The sequence below is a fragment of the Mus caroli genome, unplaced genomic scaffold, assembly GCF_978045245.1.
Source record: "Mus caroli unplaced genomic scaffold, Mus_caroli_1 scaffold_6, whole genome shotgun sequence".
In the NCBI taxonomy this organism is placed as follows: Eukaryota; Metazoa; Chordata; class Mammalia; order Rodentia; family Muridae; genus Mus; species Mus caroli.
Window position 1 is genome coordinate 108075649 of NW_028227261.1, and position 14816 is coordinate 108090464.

The 14816-nt window shown below is 51.8% G+C and overlaps 1 protein-coding gene across 2 annotated transcripts in view; it reads left to right on the forward strand.

Moving 5' to 3' along the window:
* Nucleotides 1-14816, forward strand: part of Tbc1d2 (TBC1 domain family member 2) — a 43085-nt gene that overhangs the window by 12921 nt on the left and 15348 nt on the right. The window contains exons 4-5 of one of the 2 annotated variants that reach the window (XM_029475694.2): nt 7023-7168; nt 8333-8532. In XM_029475694.2, the coding sequence (XP_029331554.1) occupies nt 7023-7168; nt 8333-8532 (346 nt within the window). The remainder of the gene's footprint in view (nt 1-7022; nt 7169-8332; nt 8533-14816) is intronic. The other variant, XM_021160588.2, reaches the window with a different exon arrangement.

Here is a 14816-nt window from a genome sequence, read left to right on the forward strand (position 1 = left end):
ATTTTATGTATGTGTATGTCTGAAAGGACAGTGTGGTCCTTTCCAAGAGAGAGCCAGGCTTTAGAGAAAAGGTGAGGTGTATCCTCTCAGGCCTGCTGGCAGGAGGAAGAGCTAACCCACAGCCATTTGGACAGAGGCACACGGAGCCCTGGAGAGAGATCTGAGCTGGAAAGAGAAGCCTGGGGCACATGGAGCATGGGTGAGCAGCCCAGAGTGCAGGGCTGAGCCTTCGGGAGATGCTGACGAACTGGAGACCGGGAAGGCCAGTGCAGGTGGTTTGTGCGTGAGGGAGGCCACACCCACAGCCACAGATGTGGTACAGAGGACTCGTGGAGACTGAGAAAGGAAGTTTCACAGTGTAGCCCAGGCACTTGTGAGAGTCCCAGATGTGAGGCAAGGGCAACATTGCAAGATGGAGTTGCCTGCACTTCCAGGAAACCCAGACAACGTGGGGAGATGAGAGCTGCCCGGGTACCCACCGCAGGCCCTGGCAGGCCTTGAGCTTGTGTTTGTGCTGCCCAAGCGCAGGTGGTCCTTGGGGGCAGGATGAGGGGCATGCTAAGCACTGCCAGAGGCTTTGTTGGGACGAGTGTATAGCGAGCCGCTGTGCGTTCCAGTAGCCTGTCCATGGGGATACGTCATAGCATCCACTTCCTGGACTGTCCTGAAGATGAAGTGGGTGGAATACATCATGGTGTCGCTCTCAGAACGTGGCCCAGAGGAGGGCCCAGGCAGTGTGCACTGTGGATCTGTTCCTCATCCCCATGGCAGAGGGGCTGTCTAAGTTAAGACTTTACTGCTGTGAACAGACACCATGACCAAGCAACTCTTATACGGACAACATTTAACTGAGGCTGGCTTACAGGTTCAGAAGTTCAGTCCATTATCATCAAGGCGGGAGCATGGCAGCATCCAGGCAGGCATGGTGCAGGAGGAGCTGAGAGTTCTACATCTTCATCTGAAGGCTGCTAGCAGAACACTGACTTCCAGGCAGCTAGGATGAGTAACTTATAACCCACACCCACAGTGACACACCTACTCCAACAGGGCCACACCTTCTAATCCTGCCACTCCCTGGGCAAAGCATACACAAACCATCACAGGAGGCAACCCAGGAGGATGGCCGGATTGCTCGGTGCTGACCAAGCCTTCCAGAACAGAGCTGAGTTAGGCATTCTCTTCACTTGACCAAATTCCTAACTAAAGCAACCCAAGGAAGCAGGGCTCGTTCCGGGCCCCAGTCTGAGAACAGGTCGTCCATCACCTCCAGGAAAGCATGGAGGCAGGAGCTGAGCACACTGCATCCACTGTATTAAATCCACTGAATTAAGCCCTCAGCTTAATTCTCCCTGTTATTCTGTCTGGAACCCTTGCTGCCCGTGGATGCTGCTGCTGCCCACATTCAAGATGGATCTCCTCCCTTCAGCTAAAGCTTTCTTTAGGCTCCAAGGGAAACACCCTCAGAGAAGCACTCAGAGGTGCATCTCCACAGTGATTCAAATCTAGAAAAGCACACACACTCTGAGAATCCCCACCCCCACCCCAGGAGCCTGCCATACAGGGAGGTAACCCGAGTTGTTCCGAAGCAAAGTTGATGCAGAGATGCTTCCTCCGGGGACCATGGCTCAGCTGACTGGCGGCTACCTGGACAGTGGTTAAAAAGTAGAGAGTACCTATCCCAGAGAAACCAGCCAGGACCAGAAGGGCTCTTGCTCTCCCACATTCCAAGGACCACTAGTCACAAGCCCTGTGACATGCTGGGGAAGCTTACCTCCTGACAGAGGGAAGGGTGGGCAGTGGTGACTGTCATCCCACTAGCCAGTGCCTCTGGCTGTGGCATGTGTCTCTGGGACCTCCCTCAACTTCTGTGGCGTGTGCCCTTGAGACCCATGGGTAGCAGTGCTCAGCGCAGCCTAATAGCCATCATGGGGGCTGACGGCCTCTCCAGCATGCCTGCTGTGCTTTTATTTTCAGATGGGGAGAGTAAGAACCAAGAGGGGAAATGACCAGCTGTTGGGCAGTGGGCATGGGGGAATAAAGGGAGTGGGAGAGAACCCGCATGGGGCCAGAGTTCTGGTGCTCTGGACAGACAGATGCAGGAGACTGCCGCACACTTTCCATGTGGTCGCCGGTGGGTGTCTAGCTGTGGGAAGCCATGGAATCTCAGCTCAGCGGGTGGTGAACAAGGGGCAGCCCTAAGCAACAGGTTCCCAGCCTCCAGCATCCCTCACTGGACACCTCAGAAGAGCTGAGAACAAATGGGAGCCCCAGGAGTGGCTCGGTCAGCCCCAGGGCCAAAGGGAGGAGAGGGCAGGGGGAGAGGGGGCACTGGGTGGTTCCCACAAGGACGAGAGTCCTTGGTTCGGTCCCTGGCTGGCGCACAGGAAGGCCTTCCGGTGGGAGGTTAGACGCGGATCGTTAGGGGAAAGCCTATCCCATCGTTCAAGCATGGTGTGCCTTGATGAGCAGAGACAATCTGTGGTTTTAGAGCTTTATTGTAGCAAGGCAGGGAGAAAGAAGGTAGAAAGAGGGAGAGGCCTGCTATGGCCACATGGAGGAGGGGAAGGGAGAGAGAGAGAGAAGAGGGCTAGAGATGTGAGAAAGGTGAGAGCTTAAAGAGAGAGAGGAGGGGCCAAGCAGCTCCTCTTATAGTGGGCTGGGCTATCTTGCTGTTGCCGGTAACTGTAGGGCGGAGCATACCTGGCTATAGTCTGGTAACCGTGAGGGTGGAGTCTAGCCAGAATGCCAGGACACTGTCTTTGTGACTGTTAGTCACACACCTCTCCTGCAGGGGCTGTGGGGGTGGTAACTTCGACAGGAGCAGGAGTCCAGGAGCCGTGGTCGAACACCTTCCATTTCATGTAGGTGGAAAGCACCACCCATCAGGTCCCCAGGATTCCAGACCTTTGCTCGACTGGAGACCAGGCTGTCTGTGCACAGCCCACTGCCCCACAACCAGCCCAGGAAGTCAGGGGTCCTTTGTAACTGAGTCTTAATAACCAAATGCAAGGTCAGGGTTTTAGGATCTTAATCTGACTGATGACTATAGTCTTTGTCAGCCCATGAAAATACAACCCCATTCTTTTCTTATCCTGAACCCCAAAACAAGCAGACTGGATCTTTCAGAACAGTTTCAGACTCGTGAGCTGGCTCAGCAGGTAAAGGTGTTTGCTGCCAAGCCTGATGACCTGAGTTCGATCCCTGGGACACACTTAGTGGAGGGAAGAACAGACTCCCAAAGTGTTCTCTGACCTGGCATATGTGTGAATACAATAAAATCAGTTTTCCTTCTAAAAGTCCAACAAAATTGACAACTTTCAGCAAGATCAAGAAAAGAAGAAAATTCAAACTACTAAAGTTGAGGACAAAAAAGGGGGGGATCATTACTTACCAACCTTACATAAACAAAAGCATAATAAGGGCCAGGCATGGTGGTTGGGACAAGAAGATTCTGAGTTCAGGGTTAGCCTGGACTACTTAGTGAGTTCCTGTCAAAAAATAAACAGGTTCCAGGGATTGCTGTGAACAACTGTAATGCCGACAAATTTTAAAACTTAGATGAAATGGACAAATTCCTAAAAAGACACAAATTGCTGGGACTGACTGAAAAAAAACCTGGAAATTTGAGTAGACCCAGTAACTAGTTCGTAAGAAGCCTGAAAGGGTCAGATGGCCTCCCTGGCCTCCCAGGACAGTTCTGCAGGTATCTGAAGAAGAGTTGCTGCAATTCCTCTGAGGCAGGGGAGGAGGCACTCTGAGGTGCCAACTGATCCGTGAACCCACAATCCTTTTCTCCCCTACGCAAGTTTCACAACCATTATCAGGCTCAGTCCCTGACTGTCTCCCCTTTCTGGGACCTGTGATAAAGTCTGTAAAACTACATTTTGTTTCTCCACTGTCTGAGCATTCGTGGAATGAGGGTTTTCCAGAGTGACTTGTCTATCATATTGCTGGAAGGATGGGTCTCACACAGGGACAACACAACCCAGCCAGGGCTATCGTATTTCCTGTCCCCTTGTCTGTCCACCCCACCCCACCCCACCCCACCCCACTGTGCTTAGTGAATACCCTCCAGCTTCAGTAAAATGGTAACTGGTCATAGTGAAAACTAGTTGTTGTGATAGCTCAGAACAAATTTCTGCAATTCACAGAAAATATGAACTGTCACTAGGTGGGGTAGCTCTTAATCTCTCTCTCTCTCTCTCTCTCTCTCTCTCTCTCTCTCTCTCTCTCTCTCTCAGTAAAAGAAGCAACATATCAAATTTATTTCAGTTTTTTTCCTATCCTTCGTGTAAGGCAGAAAACGTTCATGGCTACTCTGTGATTGTAAGTGCAGTGACATTGGATCAGGAGAAGTGTAGGACTGGGGCTATAGCTCAGTTGGTAGAGTCCTTGCCTCTCAGAATCACCGGCACTCTGCGTTTGATCCCTGGTGCCACACAGTCCAGAGTCATCCTCTGTCACAGTAAATCTGTGAAGCATGAGATGTGATCTGAGACACATGGGAGGACTCCGTCTCAAGAATAAGAAAAATTCATAGAAAGTCCTCGAGAGATGCTCAGAGGTAGGTGACCTCAGGTCCCATCTATTGCCAGAGCACAGGGGCAGCAGAGACAGGAGGCGCCCTGGGGCTCACTGGCCAGCTAGTCTAGCTGAGCAGCGAGTTCTGGATTCCTAGAGAGGCCCTGTCTAGAAAATAACAAATGTGGATAGTGAATGAAGAAAACAGCCAGTGTCTACCTGTGCCCTACACACATACAGGGGTGGGGCTGGGGCTGAGGTTAGCCTTTTTCTGCATGGCAAATGACTTTAGTTGTAAGATCATTGTGGGATCGCAAAGAGGAACATGCAACACACATTTAAACCAGGCCCTGGATTCCTCCACATCTTGTATCTACATTGAAACAGATTTCAGGAAATGCCAAAGACCAATGGCTAAGTTTTCCTGCCTTCCAAACCCCTCCTACAAAACTCCATTGGGGCTGGTGAGATGGCTCAGTGGGTAAGAGCACCCGACTGCTCTTCCGAAGGTCCAGAGTTCGAATCCCAGCAACCACATGGTGGCTCACAACCATCCGTAACGGGATCTGGCGCCATCTTCTGGAGTGTCTGAAGACAGTGTACTTACATATAATAAATAAATAAATCTTTAAAAAAAAAAAAAAAAAACTCCATTGGGAAGCACGCCTGCCTGAGGCTGACTCACAGAAGCCATCTCTTGTGTGCCACAAGCCATGGCTGCCCTCCTTGTACAGGCGTGCCTCCCAGTGGCGTGTTTCTGATTGTGGTGCACGGGCGGATTCTCTTTACACAGCCTGCAGTTTCCAACAGCTCATATAGGGAGCTCTTTCTCTCTCCCTTGCTGCTGATTTCTCAGTTGCTGAGCTCTCATCTCTGCTCAGGAGCATAAGCACCTGGGCTATCTCTTCATCTGCTGGGCCATGAATTGGTTGTAGTCTGGACTCTCAGGACAGCCTTTGGTGCTACCTGGTTCCTTTCTGTAAACCACACAAACATTAAGTCTGGACTCTGGACTGGGGCCTCAGCTTCAACCAGCTGCCTAGGTACCCGTGTAGGTTTTTTGTTTTTTTGTTTTTTTAATGGTTTTTCGAGACAGGGTTTCTCTGGGTAACCCTGACTGTCCTGGAACTCACTTTGTAGACCAGCTGGCCTCGAACTCAGAAATCCACCTGCCTCTGCCTCCTGAGTGCTGGGATTAAAGGCGTGTGCCACCACGCCGGACGGCACCGTGTAGTTAAGCCCCTCAGTAGCCACAAGTCAGTGGAGCCTGCAAGGCAGCATGGCTCTGGGTCTAAGGAGAGAACAAAGGTAGAAAGCTGCCAGGAAGTGTTTACAACATGCCTCGGCAGAGTTGGGAGCCACTGATGGCCTTTGGGCATGCTAGTTAGGAGGCCAGAGGGTTTGGGGAAGTTAGGTCTGCAAGGCCATTCAACAAACATGAAGCAATTTCTTTCTTTTTTTTTTTTTTTTTTTTTTTTTTTTTGGTTTTTCGAGACAGTGTTTCTCTGTATAGCCCTGGCTGTCCTGGAACTCACTTTGTAGACCAGGCTGGCCTCGAACTCAGAAATCCGCCTGCCTCTGCCTCCCAAGTGCTGGGATTAAAGGCGTGCGCCACCACCGCCCGGCAAGCAATTTCTTATTACAGGCACTGTTCTGCTGTTCTAAGTTTACCCGTGAGCAGAGTGACAGGCGTGGGGCACATACTTCAGCAGGAGGGTTGGAGTTACGGAACCGAGCTTATATAAGTGGCCATGGCAGGAACAGTGGTTACCTGCACAAAACATGTACGAGATCCAGCCAGTCATTAATTCCTGCACCAATGGGGGAGGGGCTCGTGAGGTTCAGCGCACTACTGCCAACTAGTGGCTACCGGGGAAGGGAGAGCCATTGTTCTTCAGGGTTGTGACCAATGGTAGGTTGTCCTTGCTCAAGCAGGCAACAGTAATTGGACTCAGTGGGAAGGGCATTGGTTGAGGCGGTTGGGGAAGTGGGTGGGGGAAGTTAGGGAGGATATGGTCATGATGCATGGTAGGAGGCTGGGGAAATAAACGGTTCAGTGGTTAAGAGCACTTACTTACTCATGTAGAGGGCCCTCACCCATTCTAGTCCCAGCATCCGCACAGTGGCTCACAACCATCTGTAATTCCAGTTCTAAGGGATCCGATGCCCTCTTCTGACCACCGCAGACAGCAGGAGTGCACATGGTTCACAGACATACATGCAGGCAAAACACTCATAAAATAAAATAAATCTAAAAGGAAATCACTGCATGTATGTGATAAATTCACCAGGAATCAAAGGGTAGGGAAGTGCAGTGTAGACGGGGCTTTGTAAGAAGGGTGAGGGGCTTGGGCCAGGGCTGGGGAGGCGGGGATGCATCATACAGGATGCTGAGGAGAGCTATTGGAATGACTGGAAGCATGCTGCTGAAGCCACAGCTCTGCAGGAAGCAGGAAGGCAGAGACGCTGCTAGCCTCACACTCCCTCACTTGTCCTTTCAGAAACACCATGCACAACATCCGTGGCAACAAGCAGGCCCAAGTGGCCCAAGCGACCCAAGTGGCAGGGCCACTCGTGGAAGACTCGCCTCAGGGTGGAGAGCCTGAAAGCGGGGAGCAGCCCTCGATCTCTGACCCCAGCATTCCAGGTGAGCGTTGTCCAAGCCTGAGACCAAGCAATCTCTGTCTCCTCCCTGCCTGTAAGGGTGTGTGTGTGTGTGTGTGTGTGTGTGTGTGTGTGAAGCAGAACACACTTACGGTAGATTTTATAGTTAGGTGGGAGCCGAGGAGTCCAAGGTGCACACGCTGCAGAGCAGGATTCTAGGAAAGATCTCCTCCAGGCTGGAAGACAGCAGTGCTGTGTCCTCTCCGGTGGCCAAGAGAGCTCTCATCTTTCCCTTCTTCCGAGGACACTAATCCTATCATGGGGCTGCACCTTCATCTGAATTTCTCAAGGCCCTGCCTGCTAATGCTCCTAATGCTAACTCTGGGGGACTCGAGCTTCAGCCTGGGGTTATGGTAACACACATTCAGTCCTTAGCAGGGTGTGTTGTGTGACAGACTCTTCCTGTAGCACACACCACACACACACACACACAATCTATTCACTCCAGAAAGGGCACCCGTGATAGACCAAAATAATGATTACACCAACATCCAACTTGGCTGAACCAGTGAACTTTTTTTATTGGGGTTACTAATGGATGGGGAGAGGGTACTTGGTCAGTTCCCCCCCCCCCAGCGCAGCTGACTCAGGTTTATACTGCTGGGGGAGGGGCGCCGCAGAATCTGTTTCTGTTCTCCAGATGAGTTACCCTTGTTTACCTACTGAGTCTCACGAGGCTCCCCTCCCTCCTCAGGCTCCAGAGGTAAAGAGTAAGGATTCGGTTGGTTTCCCTGATGAGACACAGTCTCGTATATCCCAGACCTCTAACATGCTGGAGCAGAGAGTGACCTTGAATTTACAATCTTCTACCCCACCCTCCTGTGCTGGGATGCAGGCGTGCACCACCGGGTTAGAATGTTTTATTGTAGTAAAATACATGTACATAACAAAATTTACCATTTTATTGCTTCCCATTACACCATCCAGTGGCATTGAGTGCATTCACACTATCATGTGGCTGTCACTGCCATCTGTCCCCAGAATGCTATCTTTCCCGCAGAATCCCTAGTAACCATTCATAAATAAGCAAAGTGTATTGCCCCCTTTCCAGTTCACAAGGAAACTGCAGAAAGATGCTGTTGCCTGAAGATATGGATAAGGCACCAGTAGGTCTGTCCATCCTGACGTCCGTGTTTCTCTCCTCAAGCAGAAAAAGAGCCAGAGGATCCTGCCAAGTCTGCACCCAGGTCCTCTGTGCCCTCAGGTCCCACGCAGAAACCCAAGCGGCAAAGCAACACCTTCCCGTTCTTTTCCGATGGACTGGCTCGGAGCCGCACAGCCCAGGAGAAGGTGGTGGCCTTGGAGCAGCAGGTGCTGATGCTCACCAAAGAGCTCAAGTCACAGAAGGTGAGCCCTAGCCCGTTTCCAGGAGCCCCACTGTGCCCCATGGCCTCTGAGCCTTGCTGGTAGCTCTGTGCAGTGCCTCAACCCAACCCAGCACAGCTAGTTTGTGGTCTTCAAAGGACAACTGTAGAGGCCAGAAGTGCCTCGTTATCAGTAACTCAGTAACTCAGAAGCATACTGTCACAAATGTTAGGAGGCCACCAAAGGTGTGGGTGACCTACTTCAATAATTGAGTCTTGGATGCCTCTTGGACTTGGGTGGTCTGACCCAACATGGAGAAAAGGCTGTGTCTTGGGGTGCTGTTTGGATGCAGGGTCTTGGGAGGGGTCTCCAGTGTGCGGGGAGAATGGCCATACCTTCTGACTGTGTGCAGATCCCTGAGGGACTGGCAGAGGACAGACAGCACTGGCAGGGTGTGGCAGAGAACAGTGACAGGAAAGGAGATTTTGTTTCCATATGGAAGTTCACTGTAGCGGTTGCAGAGGGAGATGTGTAGCCACTGTGGAAAATAAAGGACATTAACGTGTTCAGAAGGCCTTCATTCACCTCAGAGCAGGGTTTGGTTCTGGGGAAGGCTCTTCTGTGCTGCGGCGAGCGTCAGTGGCTGAGGTGTGGGAGAGCTGCAGCCTTGGCAGGTGCCTCTCTCTAGCATAAGGACAGCGAAGGTCTCACAGCTGTTACCGTGAAGCCTGAGTGAGGCACTGGTGGGCTCCTTTCCCTCGTGAGGAAGACGGAAGCTGGTGCCAGAGTTCCAGCCGCCTGTGCCCCTTCCTGCTTCCTTCTCTGACCCTTGCTTGCACAGGACCCAGGCTGGGGTGGGGCATGTGCTCCATATAGCCGAGTCTCCGTCCCCCATGCAGTCTCCATAGCTGAGTCTTCATTCCCTGTGATTTCAGCCCTGTGTGGGGAGAAGGCAGTTGAGAAGAGCACTCTCTGCCTTTCTAACCTGGCCCCTCACAGCAGGCCAGCGGTTACAGTTAGTGAGGTAGATGGAGATTGGGAAGGTTTCTTTCCTTCATGTGTCTTTACCTCAGGCCCGCAGCATGCATGCAGTGTGCTGGTGTTGGAAAAGAACAGAGTAAAGGTCACAGGCTCAGCCCAAACGGGGCATGCATTGCATAGCAGAGGCAGCTGCAGGGTAAATGAACACTCAGACGGGCACTTGCTGCATGTGACATCCAGTGTGGGGACATAGCGGTGATGTGGGAGCTCATGTCTTCCTTGAGCCCAGGGATCTGTCCTTTCCTCCTGTCCTTGTCACTAGAAGATATTCATTTGACTGTAATGGCTTTGGTTCTCTGGATTCATATCGCTGAAGCCTCTAACCCAAACTTGGAAGAAAATGGAAAAGAAACCCAGATTATACAGACTTCCTGTCCTGTTACCACATGTCCCTTCTTCATAGACACATGGGTAGCTCACCCCCTAACCTAGCCTTTCTTTCTAAGGGATAACAAATGGTCAGAGGTGCTCAGGAGGCCCTTGGAGACCTGTGAACATCTGGTGACTCCCTGCCTTTCTTCCATAAATGAAGGCAAGACTCTTAGAGGCCTGCAGGGATTGCCAGGAAATACCCCATTCAAACAGAGAAGGCCATGAGGAAGTTGTTTGGGCCTTTCAAAATGTGGATTTTTTTACTGAGTAACTTTCCAGGAAACCTTCTCTTTGTTGAGAAAGATGGCAGGGAGAAAGGGTTTGTGGTCTAGCCTCTGACTTCTAGTATGAGTGCACTTCACTGTCTTATGTGTGCATGGCAGGCTAGCCCAACTCGCAGAGCAGACAGGCCTACATTCTGATTGTGACGCGTCTGCTAACCTCCCAGCCCATATCCTCATAGTAAATGCACTTATGGTAATTCTTTCTGGAGAGGCCCAGGTCTGAGCTTGGCAACCCACAATGCACCACAGCAGCATGTATGGCCTTGGTAACCCCAGCCCTAAGTGTTGGTTCCTCCTGCCTTACACCGAGCAGGCTCCTTCCCCGGGGCTCTGAGGAGATAGATGGTCGAGTGATTCTGTCAGCTTCCAGGAAGTGCGTTCCTGGCCTAGCAGTGATGTGAGGAAGACGGAAGCTGGTGCCTGAGCTCCAGTTGCCTGAGCCCCTTCCTGTTTCCTTCTCTGACCCTTGCTGCACAGGACTCAGGCTGGGGTGGGGCATGTACTCCCAGGAGCAACATCCATGAGATGCTTTCCTGAGTAGGAAAGGGTACTAGCTAGCTTCAGGAGAAAATGGCAATTATCTTAGTTCAGCTAACCATGTAGGTCAGTGATTCTCAACCTGGAGGTCATGACCCCTTTGGGGGTGACCTAACACCATCAGAAAACAGACATTTACATTATGATTTGTAACAATGGCGAAATTACAGTTATGAAGTAGCAACTAAAATAATTTTATAGTTGGGTGTCCCCACACCATGAAGAACTGTATTAAAGGGTCGCCGCATTAGGAAGGCTGAGAACCACTGCAGTAGACAAACACCAGTGGATTCAGTGACCCTGTGAGAATTTTTGTGCCGCAATTTTTTGCTGTGGAAAGTATACTGGGAACTAAACCCTTGGCCTCGAAGACACTGCCGACCTACGGGGAAGAGAAGATAGAGTATGCTAACCGTCATGTTAACATGTCATGGCCCCAGCGCACACAGGGTGATGTGAGCATCAGCTGTAGTTCTTACCACAGATCCCACCCTCCCTTCCTGAACAGGAAACTGAAGATCTGAGGGTCTGAGAGCTCTCCAGACCCAAGTGTCCCAGGGGTCAAACATGGGCTTAGAGTCTGATCTACCTGCCACAGAGCTTACTGTGGTAGCCACCACCGCCACTCAGTCCTTTCACTGAGCCTCACACAGCGGGGCTTAGAGGTGGTGACTTGCCTGAGGTCTGATGCTGCAAACCTGGGATGCTGTCCACAGCCGGGGCCACCTCCTCTCCTCCCCAATCTCATGGCGTAACATCACACACAAGTGCCAGGACTGACCTTGGAAAACATGAGTGCACTCTCAATGCCTCCCTATGTCAATGAGCCCACTGGAGACTGATACCCATTAAGTCACTATCCATCTCGCCAATCCCATCGCTGGACCTACAGAGGCTGGTTTAGACTCCAGGAGACAGCACCAGGTGGCGGGTTGGCTAGGTGCCTCAGGCCCCTGAGCTGATAGTCACACCCAGTTTGAAAGCTGTCTGACCTGGCAGATGGCTGACTGTTGGCTGTCGGTGGCCATCTGTCAGGTGCTGCGAAAGTTGGACCCCAGTGGGGCCATGTAGACTCACTTGGGATGTCTTGGTTTCTTTAGGAAACTTGGTGGGGACAATCCTGCAATCCCCTTCCCCAAAACTATTCAGAACTTGAGAGTGCCTGTCTTTAGACAGGACTTGGCCCTGACTTGGGAGGAGGGCTGGGAGGCAGCTTGGCTGACACAACTTGAGGAAAAGCTTTTGACACTTTTTAAATTCTTAAGGCCACTCTGCCTGGCCCTGAGGTCTTTATCACCTTCTAATTCTGAGAAAGCGAGCACTGTGAAGTGGCCAGCCTGAAAGCACCCTGTTAGACCTGCCCTCCTTAGATCTGTTAGCCTGTTATTTGTGACTGTGGGAATGTGCCTAGGGCAGGCTGCTTTATGAAGAAAAGGTGCTGTGTTCAGGGTTCCACTGATTGCTGGGGTGCACACGACCACACTTGGCTTATGTTAGGCCAGCACCCCACCACCATGGGCTTTAAGGCTGAAGTACCACACCTGGGATGGCCTTACTGACAGAGTTCTTAGGCGATTCAGGCATTACATGGTGTCACAGAGTGTTCCTGCCTCTGTGTGTGTGTGTGTGTGTGTGTGTGTGTGTGTGTGTGTGTGTGTGCGCTGGAGAGATGGCTCAATAGTTAAGAGCGCAGAGGTACTGAGTTCAATTCCCAGCAACCACATGGTGGCTCACAACCATCTGTAATGGGATCTGATGCCCTTTTCTGGCATGCAGGTGTACAAACAGAGCACTCATATACATAAAATAAATAAAAATAAATCTCCAAAAAAAAAAGAGGAAAATAAAACAACTCATGACCAGGTCTGGAAATCTGGGATAGCCCAGACAACAACTGAGCTGAGACACCAGATCTTCTGCTTCCTGGAACTGGTCCTGAGGCATTGCTTATGACCGTGGAAACTGAGAGCCACCCAGCTGTTCCTCCACAGGGGCCCAGGATGCAGGGAATTTTGCTGTGTCCATCCTTGTGTTCCTGACATGTCCCATGTGGGTGCTGCTAACTTCAGAACTGTGATGTTAGGCTAGGGTGGAGCCCATCCCAGTAGAGAGCAGGTATACTGTGACGCACACCCTTGTAATCCCAGCATCAGGAGGAGAAGGCAGGATGGCCAGATGGTCAAGGCCATCCTTACTCACACAGCAAATTCTGGAGGCTACATGAGAAGCCAGGGCTCTGGAACTGGGACTCGGGGGTCCTCTGCTCCAGCCCACTCACTGACTCTTTAGTCTTAGCTTCTCCCTGGGCTTCAGTCTCCAGGTGACAGCCCGGTGGCTGGGCAGAAGGTCCACAGGGTCTTTATGGCCTCCAGGTTTCCCGTATCTCTGAGCTTCCTGTGAGGCCACCTCCACGTCGCAGGCTCCTTTCTCCCAAGCACGTCTTCTGGGGTGAGGATGGGGTGGATGGTCGTTGGGGTTCCTGACTGGAAGCCTGATTGGAGATGCCAGGAACCAAGTGAAGGAAGGACTTCACTGGCTGCAATGAGTTGGCTCCCAGACCCCTCTGAAGCAGAGGAAGATACTTATGGGCTTTTGGGTCAGAGCAAGACTCAGCTATGGTGTCTGTGCCTGTTTCACCCGGCAGTGACCCAGGGCCATCTCCAAGGCTCAGCTAGACCCTGGAGCCACAGGAGTGTTAACCTCTCACTAGAGCCCCAGGAAGCTGTTTCTCCACTGTGGAACATTCCAGACATAGTGGTCTGGTGTGCAATCGTGTCCACACCCCACCTGCTGGCCACACCCGTGAGGCTCCAAACCTGCCCTTTCTACCCCACCTCCCCTAGACCTTTGCTCGGGCTGTCTTTAGGCTTTCTTTGGGGGCCTGGCCAGGAAAGGCCGCCCCACCCTCACCTCCCACTGGCTGCTGACCACTTCTGACCCTCTTCATCCCTCAAGGCTGTGCGAATTGTTTTACCATGCTGTCTAGTGTAAGGGCTTTTCGTCACCTCCACCCCAGGCAGAAGCCACCGTGCCCCACCAAACCTGCCTGCCCGTCTCTCACAACCAGCCATCCCCCTACAGTGGTCGGTCTTTACTCCCGGTCTTTGTAGTCCTCGGAAGTGGGAAATGTCATTCTTTTCTGGGCGAAAGCACCTGGCATGATGGCGTGGGATTAATTCTTGAACTTGGAAGCCTGAGGCAGGAGGCTCACGAGTTTGAGGTCAGCCTGAGCTAATAGTAAAGTCCTGCCCCGAGAACAGCCCAGAGCTAGAGATTTGTCAGTAGATCCAGGGCGGTCTTACCAGCTGCTCAGGCATGGTCTCCGGCAGATCTCCCACATGGAATCATGATTAGTTCCATCCAGCCAATCTACTGACTGGGATGCTGCAGCGTGGACACAGTTAAGGTCTCATTAAGAGAATGTGTATTCCAAGTATACAAGTGGGGTCAGAACAGTGGTCTGTGGGGCCTCCCTGCACCGAGCTGCTGGGCTGCCTGGCTCCTGAAGCTCCGATCCTGGCCCTGGATCTATTCATTCCCTTCCTTGGGCCTGGCAGGCCTGGGACCTGGGAAGTTAGAGACCTCAGGCACCGTGAAGCGCTGCAGATCTGAGGTCAGAGGAGGAAAGGCCAGGCTGTGTCCAAGCCATCGGGCACTTGCTTCCTGGACTGGTCTTGCCAGCAGTGTTTCTCACTGCTGGGCTGAAGGCGAGAGATTGAGTTTGCTTGGTGAGTGGTCTGGATCTCTCCTCCAGTCCCGGCTCAGCTTGCTTGGGCATGGCTGTTTAGATGCTGTATTCCTTACTTTTCCAGTTACTGCAACAAAACTTGAAAAAAAGGCACCTTAAAGAAAGAAGGGTTGGCCTGGAGAGATGGCTCAGTGCCTAAGAGCACCGACTGCTCTTCCAGAGGTCCTGAGTTCAAATCCCACCAACCACATGGTGGCTCACAACCGTCTGTAATGGGATCTGATGCCCTCTTCAGGTGTGTCTGAAGACAGCAATGGTGTACTCACATACACAAAATAAACAAATAAATCTTTTCAGTTTGTTCTTCTCCAAAGTAGACATGTGTAAGTCGGAGTGTGGGTTCA